Source organism: Hypomesus nipponensis, chromosome 22 (genome assembly GCF_054491055.1).
Source record: "Hypomesus nipponensis isolate SF chromosome 22, ASM5449105v1, whole genome shotgun sequence".
Classification (NCBI taxonomy): domain Eukaryota; kingdom Metazoa; phylum Chordata; class Actinopteri; order Osmeriformes; family Osmeridae; genus Hypomesus; species Hypomesus nipponensis.
In genome coordinates, this window is record NC_140382.1 from 6,468,859 (window position 1) to 6,485,000 (window position 16,142).

Genomic DNA, 16,142 nt, shown 5'->3' on the forward strand with positions numbered 1-16,142 from the left:
TCGAATATGTTAATTACATCTCAACAATAACGTTTGTTTATGTTTTTTATGAAAATTGGAGTCGGAGTCTTTTTCTCTATTGTTTTTACGCAAGTGTGCACGCACGAGCACAGGACTGCCTCAAGGATCTAAATGTGCATGTGTGCTGGCGCGTGTGTGTGTGCGTGTGTGTACGTGTGTGTCGTCAGGGTGTGTGAGAATAAACAGCCTTGACGTGGTGACTGTCTGGTTGTCATGTTCAGTGTCTGGTTGCAGGAGTCTGGAAGTTGTCTAAAGTGAGTGTGTTCCTCACAGGGTTTGGTCCCAGATTTCCCAGGGCAGTGAATACAACGCTAATGATCCCCTATGTGCTGTATCCCATGGTGTGCCTGCCTAGGACTGGCTCCATGTCTAATGCCTGGTAATTCTGTGGTAATATGCCTACATGTGTCCTATGACATGGGTGTGTGTGTGTGTGTGTGTGGCAGGAGACAAGTCCATTAGTTCAGCTCTGTAGACCGTGGGAATGGTTTCAGTGGACAGCATGTTCTGTATGGACACATCAAAGGGATAACACACACCAATACCCCCTCTCCGCTCACACACACCAATCCTCTCAGCTCCCTGTGCCTCTCTCTCTCTCGCCCACACACCCTCCCTCCTCTCCCATCTTGTTCTCTCCCTCAATTTTGTCTTCCCCTCACTTTCTCCTATTCTGTCTTTCTCTATTTCTCTCTCTGTCTCTGTCTCTGTCTCTGTCTCTGTCTCTGTCTCTGTCTCTGTCTCTGTCTCTCTCTCTCTCTCTCTCTCTCTCTCTCTATCTCTCTCTCTCGCTCTCTCTCTCTCTCTCTCTCTCTCTCTCTCTCTCTCTCTCTCTCTCTCTCTCTCTCTCTCTCTCTCTCTCTCTCTCTCTGTCATGCCCCCCCCCCCAAACACACACTAATGTAGCAGTGCATTACTCTTCCTGGGTCCTGAGTGAATTTCTCTTATCAGTTTGGTACAGTAGGATTTAGGGATTTGTGCAATACTGTTGTCTGCTTCCCCCTGTCACAGAGGATAGAGGGAGGGAGGGAGCGTGGAGGGAAAGAGAGGGAGAGAGAGATTTTTGAGGGACACAGAGGAAATAGGACAGAGCGAGAAAGGAAAGAGTGTTGAATAGAGAGTGACTGTGTATAAACACATAGAGACAGACCTAATGGATGAACTGTGAGTCGCCTGTGCTGGTGTTTGGCCACTCACTAACTGACTCACTAAGACTCCATATCCCACTAAAACCACTGGCTTATACACAGGCACAGTGTAGATATTTAAAATCAGATATTTCACTCAAAACACAACATGTTTTTTTTCTGTCCCTTCTCTCCCTCAGTGATGTAGACAGCTCTCTCTCTCTCTCTCTCTCTCTCTCTCTCTCTCTCTCTCTCTCTCTCTCTCTCTCTTTCCCTCCATACAGCGCTGTCATTACTCTAATTTCAGATTCGGAGACACTGGTCATGGCTACCTGTAAAACCAGCTCCTTTGTGTTCAGTTGTGTTCCCAGAGGGAGATGCAGACCTACTTGGGAGGTCTGGGATCTCTCTGTGGGCATGAGTAGAGGTAAACATGCTCAGTGAGTTAAGCGCTGGACAGGAATTGATTGTTGATACACAATAGGGAGTGGAAAGAGGACAAGAGGGAGTAGGAGATAGAAGACAGGATGAGAGGGGCAGAAAAGGAAATGGAAGGAGAGGTGTTCGTTGTCTCTGTAAAAAAAAAAGAAGTACTTTCCCTCGTTTGACTACTGCTCTACTAGGTCAACAACATGTTGAAAGAAACTCCACCGTGGGGCTCGTCGACATTCAACCTCCACCACGGGGCCTATAAAATTCCCAGCCCAGCTCGGCTGTGGGGCCCTTTGATCTCCTTTCCCTGTGAACATGTGTAAAATAGCTCCTCCACAGGGCCCTTGAGACAGTGCCCTCTGCTCCGTGGTGGGACCTGGTGTGTTTGAACTCTTGAGGCTCCTTAGGCATGTAATTGCCTGGGTGCAGTCAATGTGATTTAGCTAGCTCCACCATAGGGCCTATGCTATGTCCCCTGGCCCAACTCTGCGGTGGGGCTGTGTCATCTGATCTGCCTCCATTACGGGTGTGTTAATGTGAGGTATGAGGGAGAGGGTCCCAGGGCGCAGCTCCGTCAGTCGTCCCGTCAGTCTTTGTCACAGTGATGTCACAGCTGCTCTGATGTTAAACCCATCAGATGCCCTGGAACAGAAACAAGGGAAACGTGGGAAACGCCCAAGTGTGTGTAGCACCTTGTGTGTGTGTGTGTGTTTGTGCGCCTGTTAGCTTGTGTGTTACACGTCCTCATATGACAGCATATACAGGGCACCTGTTGTCCGGTCGTCCTGTTACGAACCCGGGTCTCACGCTTAGAAGACAGCGATGTCATAACGAGTCTGAAGAGTATATCTCCTGTCTTAAAAACTGAATGGTTTAGTAACACCAAATAAACATATTTGCATTTTTTTTTTTACTATTGCTTTACTATTTACTACTTGTTTCTATTACTATCTGCCATTTTCCAAAGATAATAATGCTATTCCAACATTGAGATGGATATATTGTTGTCTCTCCCGTGCTGAAAGTCCTAAATGATCTCTTGCTCCTCTCTTTTTCTTTCCCTCTCTCTCCCCACAGTCACATGGAGCCTACAGACGGCCCAGGGGAGTACGTAGAGGTAGGACCCCCATGTGTGTTTCTGTCTGTCACAGTACATGGGAATGGATGTGTCAGTGCCATAGAAGAAGGGATCACAGCCTCACTTACTGCCTCACTCAGACTCATTCAGACTCACTCACTGCCTCACTCACTGCCTCACTCACTGCCTCACTCAGACTCGCTCAGACTCACTCAGACTCACTCAGCCTCACTCAGCCTCACTCAGCCTCACTCACTGCCTCACTCACTGCCTCACTCAGACTCACTCAGACTCACTCAGACTCACTCAGACTCACTCAGACTCACTCAGCCTCACTCACTGCCTCACTCACTGCCTCACTCAGACTCACTCAGACTCACTCAGCCTCACTCAGACTCACTCAGACTCACTCAGACTCACTCAGCCTCACTCACTGCCTCACTCACTGCCTCACTCAGCCTCACTCACTGCCTCACTCAGTCTCACTCACAGCCTCTTGCATGGCCAAAGTCCCAGCCTCTGTCCTGCCAAAGCCACGGACTGCAGATTTGTGATAGGATCGGGATTGGGGAACACAAAGGGGGCTCAGAGCACACACAAACACACAAAACCTGCCGTTTCTCCGCTTCGTTGGTTGTGGGTGAATGGTGTTACCACGGGTAACTGAGGAGGACCTTACTGAAAGCTGCCTTGTCATAGTAAACAAAAAGATTAGAGCACACATCACATCTACGTAATCCACATCACACACACACACAGTACAAAACTCTACACCTCTTTTTTTTGTTTTTTCATTAATGAAAGATTCATTAGTTGATCCACTTTAAAGTGGCTCCACAGCCTGCAAATCGAGGCACTCTCGAACAATCTACTGGATTCAGGTTCAAGTCTCTTAAATTAACTACTTTCCCTTGCTTTTATTAGATTACCATTTTAATGTGGGTTCTGAAATGTAATTGTGGGTGATTACGCCTTTAGCCTCGGCAATTATGCCCATTTCAGCAGTCCTTCTCAGGGCTGGGTCTAATTCACTCTGCCATTTAGGAAAATTGAATCACCAGTCAACAGTGCTGCTTCAGCAGTCTAGCTACAGTGCAGATCCAGCCACAGCCTCTAGGTGGTACTGCAACCCTTGTTTCTAACCATAGCTGAGGTCAGAGGGAGAAGGCTTGCCTGGTGTGACCCTGGAGATGGAGGGACAGAATAGTAACACAAACAGGAACCAGAGAGAGAGATAAACAGAAATGAGGGAGGGAGATAGAGATATAAAGGGGTGAGAGACAGAGTGGGAGTGAGAGACAATGTGGGTGAGAACAATTTGATCATCTTTCCGAAATGGTAAAGATGTTCTTTCCGAGTCCGGTCTCTTATTTCTGCACATCTCTCCTCTCTTCTCAACCCCCAACTCCTCCCTACCCTACCCTGTCCTTTCCAACCCCCCGCTTCTCGATTCCCCCCTCCTCTTCACCTCTCCACCTCCCACACATACCACTCAACACACCCCAATTCCCCTCCCCCTTGTCGCCACCTCTCTCTCTTTCTGTCTCTCTCTCTTTCAACCCCATCTCTTTTCTCTGAAACATTTATGACGTTCGTGCTGAAATAACCATAAGGCCTTGGCCTCAATGGGCCTGTGATGGCTCAGGGCTGTTTCCCTCCTCAGTAAACACTCAGACAGAAACCTGCCTGTCTGCCTGTCTGCCTGTCTGCCTGTCTGCCTGTCTGCCTGTCTGCCTGTCTGCCTGTCTCTCTGTCTGTCTGCCTGTCTGTCTGTCTGTCTGTCTGTCTGTCTGTCTGTCTGCCTGCCTGTCTGTCTGCCTGTCTGCCTGTCTGCCTGTCTTCCTGTCTTCCTGTCTGCCTGTCTGCCTGCCTGTCTTCCTGTCTGCCTGTCTGCCTGTCTGGCTGTGCCCATCAAACCTGTCTCTGTGTGGAGTGGACATGTCACCACCAACAATGATACTTTGTGCATCTGTTTGTGTACTAAACAATTATAGTTAGTGTGTGAGAGTGTTTTTTATTGGTTAGAAACAAAGAGCCTGTCTGTGTGGAGCCTGACCCCAGCGCTGGGCTGTATTGATTGCTGTCTGGTGGGCGTGGCCGGGGGTGGGGCAGCTTCATATGTAGTTCATTAACATATGTCTGGCACACGACACACTGGTACTTTAATGGAAACCTATCATTGTGTGTGTGGGTGTGTGTGTGTGTGTCATGCAGGGTACAGTAGGTTGCTTACAGGGCTCAGGTGTGTGTCACTGTGTATGTGTGTGTGTGTGTGTATGTGTGTGTATGTGGACCGGTTCCAGTTCCCTGTCTTCCTCTGTGATAATACACCAGCCTCTGGTTCTGTGAAGCTGAAATGAAGACGCCAGCAGCAGCATTGATCTGAGGCTGTGTACATCGACTAGACCGGTTGAGTTAACACACCTCAGACAGTCCTCACTTCCTCCACCACACAGCCCAGCCCAGCCCAGCACAGCACAGCACACTACAGCCCAGCACAGCCCGGCCCAGCACAGCACACTACAGCCCAGCACAGCCCAGCACAGCACAGCACACTACAGCCCAGCACACTACAGCCCAGCACAGCACACTACAGCCCAGCACACTACAGCCCAGCACAGCACACTACAGCCCAGCACAGCACACTACAGCCCAGCACAGCACAGCACACTACAGCCCAGCACAGCATACTACAGCCCAGCACAGCCCAGCACAGCCCAGCACACTACAGCCCAGCACAGCACAGCACACTACAGCCCAGCACAGCACAGCACAGCACACTACAGCCCAGCACAGCACAGCACACTACAGCCCAGCACAGCACAGCACAGCACAGCACACTACAGCCCAGCACAGCCCAGCACACTACAGCCCAGTATAGTACAGGACAATGTGAAACTGCTAAAATTCTCCAATTCAATGTTGTAATGGAAGTCTCAGTTCTAGAATGCTCCCCATCAGATCCCCCCCCCCCTCCTCCTCCTTCCCCAGCCTGATGCTTCATTATCAGGTCTTTGTTCCAGAGGGTGAGGGTGATAGTGTTCTATCTGGTGGGCTGATATGTAGCATCACTCTAATGAATGCCCCTCCGCACACACACACAATCCCTGATGGTAATCTGTGACAGAACCCCCCCCCCCCACCCCCTTCTTCTATCTCTCTCTCTTTCCTCCCTCCCTCCACCTCCCCCCCATCATTACCACCCCCCCGGGCAGAGGGGTTCTCCTCCATTGTGCCCGCCAACCCCCCAGGACAAATCAGAGGCAGGGGGGTGGGGGGGGGGGCTCATTAATTAATATTTAACCGAAAACAGGAGACAGTGACGGAGCAGGGGAGATGGAGAGATAGAGGAGGGAGACGGGGGGATTGAAGAAGCGTGCGTGTGCGTGTCATTAGGCGATTGTGATAAGTAGGTTAGGGGTTGTAATGAGTGGATACCACCTGCACTTTTTCTCAAGCAGGCACACACACTTTCATACACACACACAAATATATGTGAGTACCCCCACACACGCACACACACACGTGTACTCATAGCACATCTATTTAACAGTACATAACTGTTTTCTTCTCTATATAATTAGCTCAAAGGCCCTTACACCAGGTTGCAAGTGTTTGTGTTCAAAGTACATGGCTTTGTGTATCCACACATGCATGCACACACACAAACACATGCACGCACACACACAAACACATGCATGCACACACACAAACACATGCATGCCTGTTCAGGTGAGCTCAGGGACATGGAGATGCTGTCATGGGTTTATTCAAATAGACTGTAATCCTGTCTGGATTACACAGATGTGTCTGACAGTACACAGGCAGCCTAATGACACTGTCCTGTCATTTCTGTCTTTGGCTGCTCTCATTCATTCACCAGATGAAATACCATCCTCTTTGTGTGTGTGTGTGTGTGTGTGTGTGTAAAGGTGACCTTAGAGAGAAGGCTGAGATATTCTCTCAGCCCCTCACCAACATCTCCTTATCCAGATGGACAGGGTCTCTCTCTCTCTCTCTCTCTCTCTCTCTCTCTCTCTCTCTCTCTCTCTCTCTCTCTCTCTCTCTCTCTCTCTCTCTCTCTCTCTCTCTCTCCCTCTCTCTCTCTGCAGTGCAGTGCAGTATTCAGGAAGAGCAAACACTCCCAGAATTTAGGATGGTGTCAGGATTTTAAAACGGTTGCCATGGCGAGGCGTCCTCTGTGATGTCACTAAAGCAGGCCCCAGGGACCAGAGCCCCACTCCTCCCCTGTGACGTGTGAGAGTGTTTACGTGTGTAAGTGAGAGCGTGTGTGTGTTTTACCTAAGCCAGTGAGGCTTCTTCTTCATACTCTAGTTTCATAAACACAATGCATTCTGAGACAGAGGCATGTGGCTACTGTTGCAGAGCATAGACACACACACACACACATGGGAACACACACGTAGGAACACACACACATATACTGTCACTTGCTCCCTTTTTCTGTCCAAAACATATTATGAACCTTGTGTGTGTGTCTGTCTGTGTGTGTGTGTGTGTGTGTGCAAGTCTGTGTGCGTGTGTGCAAGTATGTCTGTGTGTATAAGTCTGTGTGTGTGCAAGTCTGTGTGTGTGCAAGTCTGTGTGTGTGTGTGTGTGCAAGTCAGTGTGTGTGCATTGTTGTCCCTTGAAACCTCCTCTCCTGCCATTCTAGTTAGCTTCCTTTCAAACAGGAATAAAAGACAGATTCCTTTGAGAAGGTGCTGCAACTATGAGGCATCTCCCTCCTCCTGTCTCCCCCATTTTCTCTCTAGCTTCACTCCTCTCTCTCCCTCCTTCTCTCAGCCTCTCTCTATTGCTACATACATCTCTCTCTCCTTCTCTCTATCACTCTCTCTCTTTCTTGCTGTCTCTCTCTCCCTCCCCTCTCTCAGTATTGTCTCTGGCTGGGTGTAAAGGAGAGAGTGGGTGGGGTCTGGCTGCTATTCGACAGCACTGAGAGCATCCCCCCTCCCTCTCCTCCTCCTCCCCCTATCCCTCCCTCTGGTCCCCCCTCCCCCCACCCACTCCTTTCATCCGAAAGCTATGAGGTAATCCCTACCAGCCTTGTGAAGCACAGCACAGGAGGGAGTGAGAGAGAGAGGCAGAAAGACACAGAGAGAGAGAGACAGAGAGAGAGAGAGCCGGCGCAGGCTAGGGACTGGGATGTCAGTAGTGTTTCAGAGCGAGCCCAGATCAGCAGCAGTTTGTTAGCTTAGCTAGCGGCGCCTGCGTTAGCGCTATGACCCAGAGCTGCTAGCAGCCCACTGCAGGACTGACACCGAGCCGGCACGGGGGGGGCCTGCGGGCAGGGAGGACACAGCCCAGGGGAGCGGAGGAGAGGAGAGGGGGAGCGGAGGAGTGTAGCCATGACGGAGCGCTGCAGCCTCTGGAGCGCCCTGTCAGCCGCAGCATGCTGCTTCTACAGAGGATCCTTCATGCAGGTGCAGGTGAGGGTGTGTGTGGTGCGCGGGACAGAGAGAGAGAGCGCGCGAGTGTGTGTGCCCATATGTACCTGATTTAGAGGAATTTGTACTCACGAGACACACAGACATGTATGTGTTTGTGTGTGTATGAGAGCGAGAGAGTTAGTGTGTGGGACACGAGGTGTTTATTTGTTTCACGAGGAATATTTGGGGTTTTAGCTTGAGGACATATGGGAGTTTGTTACTGCTCCTATCCCTGTGTGTGTGTGTGTGTGTGTGGTAGAGAGAGAGGGAGAGAAAGAGGGATAGTCAGGGGTGGGTACCAGCCAGAGAGGCAGTGATATCATTGAGAGGGTATCAGTTGTTCTGTGGTCTAAATCAGGACGGTGAGAAACCAGAGCATAGCTGATTCCTGAGAGATGACCTAGGGCTATGTGTGTGCGAGTGTGTGTGTGAGTCTGTGTGTGTGTGTGTGTGAGTGTGTGTGTGTTTGTGTGTGTGTGTGAGTGTGTGTCGTTGGCACGTTGTGGCCTGACTTTCGGTTGTAACATTATAGCAGAGTGGGAGAATAACAACAGTAATGAAATCAGTTGTTCCGGGCAGTATGATTGATACAAAACACACAGACAAAACACACGCACACTCATTTACTCAAACTTGCAGTTCCCTGCTAGTTTCTGAGTTGTGCGATGCAGCAAGGGGAAGGTGAGTGTGTGTGTGTACAGTGTTTACATCAGTTGCTGTCAGAGCCAGGACAGCCAGAGGCAGACAGCTACAGCAACTCTGTTCAACACAGAGTCCTGCAGTAATATAGGATTACTAGTGTATGTGTGTGTGTGTGTGTGTGTGTGTGTGCTGTGTCTGTGGGTGTCAACCCCAGTTCCCAGCCAGTCTAACTGGGCCATTGTAACAGGGATTGAACCTCAAATCCCCCATCTGCCCCCAGCCTCTCGCTGCTCATTGTTTTTGTGAACCTTAATCCCCCTTTTCTGTGTCTGGCAGTTATTCAGCCAGTCAGCCAACCAACCAACCAGCCAGTCAGCCAACCAACCAGTCAGTCATCCAGCCAACCAACCAGTCAGTCATCCAGCCAACCAACTAGTCAGTCATCCAGCCAGCCAGCCAGCCAGCTAACCAGTCAGTCATCCAGCCAGCCAGCCAGCCAGCCAGCCAGCTAACCAGTCAGTCATCCAGCAAACCAACCAGTCAGTCATCCAACCAACCAGCCAGCCAGCCAGCCAGCAAGCTAACCAGTCAGTCATCCAGCAAACCAACCAGTCAGTCATCCAACCAACCAGTCAGTCATCCAGCCAGCCAGCCAGCCAACCAGTCAGCCTCCCAGCCAGCTAGACCCAGTGAGACAACCATCCAGCCAGCTTGTCAGCTTTGCCAGTCTGGATCCTCCATGCTGAGGGGTATCATGCCATCCCCTCCCACCAGGCCCCACCCCCTCTTATTACAGTATAATGCCTTCACCCCACCCCAGCTTCCCCTCATAGCACCTCCCCTCCCCCTTCATCACCCATAGGATTAGAGATCACAGCTTCATCAGATCAAGGCTATTTAGTTGGCACAGATTCTCCTTCAAAGGACAGTTCTCAGTTGGCCCGTGTGTTTCAGGAGAACCCTGTAAGAATAAATTGTCAGGTCACATGGGACCATTGCTATTTATATAACTGAATATTTTGGGGGAAAAAGATCCTAAATGACCCCCACCCCCACCAAAACCAAAAAGGCTTTAGCTCGGTGGGCAAACACAGCAGACCTGGATTTGAACTCTGTCACAGCAGCTCTGCTGCTGGGCATGATACTATTGTGTAGTTCATGTCTGTACTCCCCCTCCTCCTCACCCCCTCTGACTGAGCCCCCAGCGAGGGAGACTGCTTTATCTGGCATACTGCCGGCCTGTGCTACACACCCACACACACACACGTGTGTGCGTTGTGGCCCGATTGGCGTGTTAAGTATTCAAACACGCTGGATGTAATCCTCTCGACTCTTCGGTATCTCCCCCACCCCACCCCAAACCCCCTCCATCCAGCTATCCTCCTACCAATGTCTCCTCCAGCCCCTCCTCCCTGTCCCCATTCCAGTACCCCCCCACCCCCCCCACTCCACCCCCCCCCTCACTCTCTTACCCTTTCACCCCATCTCCGGAGCGTTCCACAATCAAATAAATCTTTGGAGTGTGTGCCCCCCCAACCCAGGGGCTGCGAGGGGGGGGGGCTGCGAGGGGGGGGGCTGCGAGGGGGGTGTCTGAGCTAAACTGCTGTTTAACAGGGAGAGGAAAACAGACTCTCACAGAGAGATCTGCTCATTAAAAAGGGATGTTTTGAAACAGTCTAGCTCCTAACCATCCGCCATGCTCTGTCTCTCTCTCTTTTTCTCTCCAGCCAGACTCCTTCACCCCCCTTCCTCCTTCTCTTTCCCTCCCCCTCTCTCTGGGGAGAAGTACAGAAGGGGTGCATTCGGGTGATGGTGATTAGCATTTACTTTCTGTAGGCTTGTCATGCTTGGTATTCGACTTTCTTTGGCTGGTAAATGAATTCGTAAAAATAGTTGTATCACGTTATAAAGAAGAGAGAACACTCCAAATAATTGAGCAGTTTCTTCTTTTGGCGTTGCATGGGTGGGCCCTTAATGATGGTGGTTAGAGTGCACTAGCAGACTGATGGAGGGATAGAGGAGGGGTACGCGGGTCGTGTGAAGAGCCTGTTCTGAAGACCCGACAATGCAGGTGCAGGTCGAGCTCTCTCTCCTCACTGCCTGTTTTTTCTCCCAATAGTCACTTTCTTTCTACCTCGGTCTTCTTTCTCTCTCCTTTATATCTCCTTCTCTCTCTCTCCTGTCTCTCACCTTTTGCTGCCTCTCCTACCTTTTGATTGAGGTAGCCAGTGATAAAAGCTCTACAGAACACTAAAAGCCCAGTCAGCTCTACTTCTGTCAGGTAGGTGATGATTATGTTGAAGGACCGCCATGACCTGAATTCATTTATAACTGTTATTCTGGAGTCTAACACCTGATGGACTGGTCCACCTGGGCAGTTTCAATGGGGGGATTTTAAAATGGGGGGCTAGAATGTTCCATTTTGGAGAATTTGGGGGAACACAGAAGAGGAGAGAAATGAGCTGTCAGCAGGGAGGAGGAGAAGATTGAGAGGTGCTCTCTGTACAGAGAGGGGGAGATGGGAAGAGAGAGAGAGGGAGAGAGAAATATGTGTGTGCAGAGAGAGTGAAAGGGATGGGTAGAGGGAACAGGATAATAAAGGAGGTGTGTTGGACTGGACTGACAGTGAGAGCGGCAGAGGTGTGAATGTGTTGACATATAGACCCACCTCAGAGAGTGTGTGTGTCTGTGTGTGCCTCTGTTTCCCAGAGATGGAGGTGCAGCAGAGGTGTGTGTGTGTGTGTGCGCGCTTGTGTGTGTGTGCCTGCATGTGTGTATGTGCGGACTCGGGGAGCACTCTTTGAAGCAGCCTCCTTATCTCTCTGAACTCTTTGTCTGACCTCCCCCCCCTACACCGCCACTACCAATAAACCCAACCTTTCAACCCCTCACATACTCTACACCCCCATCCCCCCACCAAACTCAACCTTTCAACCCCCCATCACATTGACACCCCCCATATTCCAAAAACCTCCCCTAAACTCCACCCCAACCACCCCCACCGCCACCTGTGTAGATACCTTCAGGAGGTCAAGAGGGACACATGCTGCGGTTTGGTGATAAGAGCAGAGTTAAAGGATAGACGGACCACCTTAGGTGAAGTAAATCATTAAGTCAAACATGTGCTGGTGCAACAAATCAAATCAAATCAAATTTATTTGTATAGCCCTTTTTACACGCAAGCATGTCACAGAGGGCTTCACATACGCCCATAGAACTGCCCCTCAACCAACCTAAACCCTCAAGTTTAGGAAGAAGAAGTTCAGCAACAGACATCTGGTTCTTCAGCCAAGAGGAGACACATGGAACACGTTGATCTGGATGATCTGGATAAGGTTCACGGTTCTTGTAACTATGTACCAACGCAACACCCTCTGTCCTCCATCACTTCCTGGCCTCAGCTTAGGCGGTTCTGCGCTTCTGCGGTTCTTTAACTAAGACCGTGTTTGAGTTACGGGGTGCCAGAGCCATAGTGGAATTCTAAATGCATCATTTTATTTTATGAAAGGACCCGAGCCAGTAAAAGTGCCAGTAAGTGATTTGTAGAGAGGGGCTGAGAATACCAGCACAGCAACAGACAAAGACTTTGATCAGCACGGGAGATACAAGCAGTCGTGTAGACGGCATCTCAAGTAGAAAGAAAAAAAATTACAACCATTTTCTGTAAAAGACCATATTTCATTTTCATAACAGATAAGCCAAGCCTGGCATCATCTGTAGACAAGATTAACACTTTTTTAATAAAATGATTTATGATAACGATGTGTAATCATTTAAAGTACAGTTCTGCGGGATTTGGAAATTAAACATTAAATTACACTCTCCTTCAGATTTGATTATGTAGATAATTGAATTGAACACACGAGGATGTTAGGATTAAACTGTTCAGATTTGAGATGTGGGGATCCTGATGAGTTACTGCAGAGATGGAACGAGAGAGAGAGGAGCGGAGAGGAGAGAGAGAGACAGAGAGAGAGAGAGACAGCATTAAACAGAAACGCTTAGAGTCAGCTAAACTGCGTGTCTCAGACAGACAAACAAGCAAGCGGGCAGCAGGCAGTTAGTTAAAGCCACACCCATTTCCGCAAGTGATAAAACACTCAAGGTGTCTCCAACAAATCAGGTCTTTGCCATTTGCGACTTCAGTATCATAGCATATTGAGAGGGAGAGGTGAGGTTGGAGATAAAGAGTGGAGGGAGAGAGAGAGAGATTGATAGAACTGATAGATGGAGAGAGATGGATGGAAGGGGTGATTGTTCCAGGACATCTCCAGTTTGTGTTTCTCTCGCTCCTTTGGGCATAGAGACTAGCAACCACAGCAAAACAATGACATCATACGCTGAGTGGAGAGAGAGGGGGATGGGAGAGAAGGAGAGATGAGGGAGGGAGGGAGGGAGGGAGGGAGGGAGGGAGGGAGGGAGGGAGGGAGGGAGGGAGGGAGGGAGGGAGGGAGGGAGGGAGGGAGGGAGGGAGGGAGGGAGGGAGGGAGGGAGAAGTGTGAGGGTGACTCCCCCAGCAGGGTATCACAAGCTAATTTCCCATGAGCGCCTCATGGAAGCACACGTCTGGTGGAGGGCAAGTTCTTCCTCCGGGACTGTGGTGCACACACACACGTTCACACACATAAACACACATATTTGGGCACACACACACACATACACATCTGCTCCGAACTTGTGTGTGATGTGTGCATGTGTACACACAACTCTTTGATGAATGTGCAAGGGCATGGAGGTGCTGAAGGTGTGTTTGGGTGCGTGCGTGCGTGCTGTGTGTTCAGAAGGAGGGGTCCTTCCGCTCCCTCCGCTGACGGAGAGAGAGCCCCAGCCAGCAGGAAGAGCTCCATCTGCTCGTCACCATGGCAACGGCCCAGCGCGCACGCACACAGACAACACCCACCTCTCATAACCCAACCCCCCCATCAGCTGAGTGTTGCGAGGGTGGGCTCGTGTGTGTGGATGTCCATGAGGAGAGCAGGTATAGTCTTCCCTTCTCTTCCTCAGTGATGTGGACAGCACTAATAGTCTTGTGTGTCTGTGAGAGACCCCTAGCTGTCAATCAAAATTGAGTCCGTCCCTGCCCAGCCCTTATTCCAAAACCCCAGCTGGGTTCTCTGCTGCTCTCTCTCTCTCTCTCTCTCTCTCTCTCTCTCTCTCTCTCTCTCTCTCTCTCTCTCTCTCTCTCTCTCTCTCTCTCTCTCTCTCTCTCTCTCTCTCTCTCTCTCTCTCTCTCTCTCTCTCTCTCTCTCTCTCTCTCTCTCTCTCTCTGTCTTTGTCTCTCTCCCTTTTTCCCTCCCTCCCACCCCTTCCCTCTGCTCTGCTCATCCCTGCATGAATGAAAGTGATACCTCAGCCCTCTGCTGCTGTCTCTCTCCTGTAGCCAATCACATGCTGTGCCTGGCAGCCTCCAGGAAATGGTGACATCATCACTAGCCAATGGCATCACTACTCTGTGGCTAGCTGCTGCAGCAGTTAGGATGGAGGGATGTATAGCAAGAGAGAGAGAGAACGAGAGAGAGAGAGAGAGAGAGAGAGAGAGAGAGGGGGGATGGGAGGTAGTAAATTCTCCTGACAGTGCATACTGAAGATAGAGCCACAACTTGAAAAAAGCTGTTAGCTTCTGAAATGTTGTCTTATCACAGTCAAACCAAGCATGGCAGGTGTGTGTCTCTGTGCGCACGCTTGCTCACATGTGTGTGACTGTGTGTGTGACTACCTAAATAATAATATTTCACAGTGACCAGTTGACCTTATTGTTGTGTGTGTGTGTGTCTGTCTGTATAGGAGCAAAAGCCCTGACAGGAATTCTGATTTACATGCGTCTCCTGTCCACCTATCACATCAAACAGCTTTATCCATATCATTAGGATTGGCCGGGTCAGGAGAGACTCTGGAAGAGAGCTACTCTCTCTGTCTCTCTCTCTCTTTCTCTCCCTCTCTCTCTGTTTCTCTCTCTGTCTCTCTCTTTCTCTGCTATTCTCTCTAATTCCTCCCTTTCGCCAATCTCTCCCCACCCTCTGCTCATCTCCTCTCATTCCTATCTTCATTGACCTGTTTATGTGTGTTCTGGTTTGTCAGACCAGTGGATAGGTCAGCAGCCTATGGAGAGTCAGATAGGGAGTCACTGAATCACTCCTAAAGACGGTCAGACACGAATTGCAGAGTCAGATAATGGGTCGACTCTGAGTCAAATCTGCTAGATACTGAACATCTGAAATATATGATGAATAAGTAAATATGAACTTCTGAGTGTTTCTCCTAGCACGCCTGTCCTCATCACAGTTTTATTGGATTTCAGAGTCTCCATGATTCCAGCCTCTACGTGTTGTAGGGAACACAATTAATCCTCCGCTGAAGTTTATTGATTAATCGATAGGATGAGTCTCTGTATGCTCACACACAACCTCATGCACACACACACACACACAGTGGGAAACACATTCAATGGCTTCCTGCTGTCTTCGGCTTCCTGTTCGTCGGCAGCCCCTGGCAGTGAGAGCAGGCAGAGATGCATCGTGGGGCTTGCGGTTTATCTGACCGTGTGAAAGCCTCTGTAATAAGGGGAAAAAACCCTGCTCTGTCTCGTGTTCGCACCTTGGCACTTGTCACCGTGGAAACAGATAGGCCCGTCAGCGGGCGTTGTGGTTGGCTTGCCCCGGGAGCAGAAGTGGGTTAGTATTGATGAGCCCCCAAGTCCCACAATCCATCAGGGCCTTGACCCTTGACCCCTCACAGCCCCACAATTGGCCAATAACAGTTGTGGAGGAGGGCAGAGGGAGGTGCTCTCTCCATATATACACAAAATATCTTTCTGTCTTCCTCCCTCTCTCTTACTTTCACTCTCTCTAGCTCGCCCTCCGCTCTCAATATCTCTGTCTCCGTCTCTCTCTTCTCCTCTCTCTCTCCGTCTCCCGGGAGCGCAGAGATCACAGTGTTTTTGCTGTACCTGTCAGTGCGTTGGCTCGACCATCCTTTGTGCCTCACACACACACACAGACGCAAACAAGTGCGGACAGAGAGCACACGAGCTGACAGGCAGAAGGAGTGACAGAGAAGGAGGCGGGAGGATGGATGGATGGGAGGAACAGAGAGAGAAAGGAGAGTGTGTTATGAAAAGACAGATGGAAAGAGCCGGAAGGCTGGAGGGAGAGGGATGGACCTCACACTCTAATGCAGCAAGACAGAGAGGCAGGGGGAAAGGGCAGAGAGATGGATGGAGGCAGGATGACGTGGTTTAAACTACAGAGACAGATGCAGGGGATCGCTCTCTTTTATCTCCCTGACTGTCTCCATCCCTTCATCCCAGCCATTACAGACAGACAGACAGACAGACAGGAAGGAAGATAGGAAGGAAGGTAGAAAGGAAGATAGGAAGGCACATAGACCACAGCT

General features: G+C 50.1%; 1 protein-coding gene across 1 annotated transcript in view; it reads left to right on the plus strand.

Moving 5' to 3' along the window:
- Positions 1 to 8,017: 8,017 nt before the first annotated feature.
- The window catches only part of sh2d3ca (SH2 domain containing 3Ca), a 21,217-nt gene continuing 13,092 nt past the window's right edge, over positions 8,018 to 16,142 (plus strand). Inside the window, exon 1 of the mRNA XM_084686927.1 lies at positions 8,018 to 8,108. Coding sequence (XP_084543053.1) covers positions 8,028 to 8,108 — 81 coding nt within the window. The 5' untranslated portion in view covers positions 8,018 to 8,027. The remainder of the gene's footprint in view (positions 8,109 to 16,142) is intronic.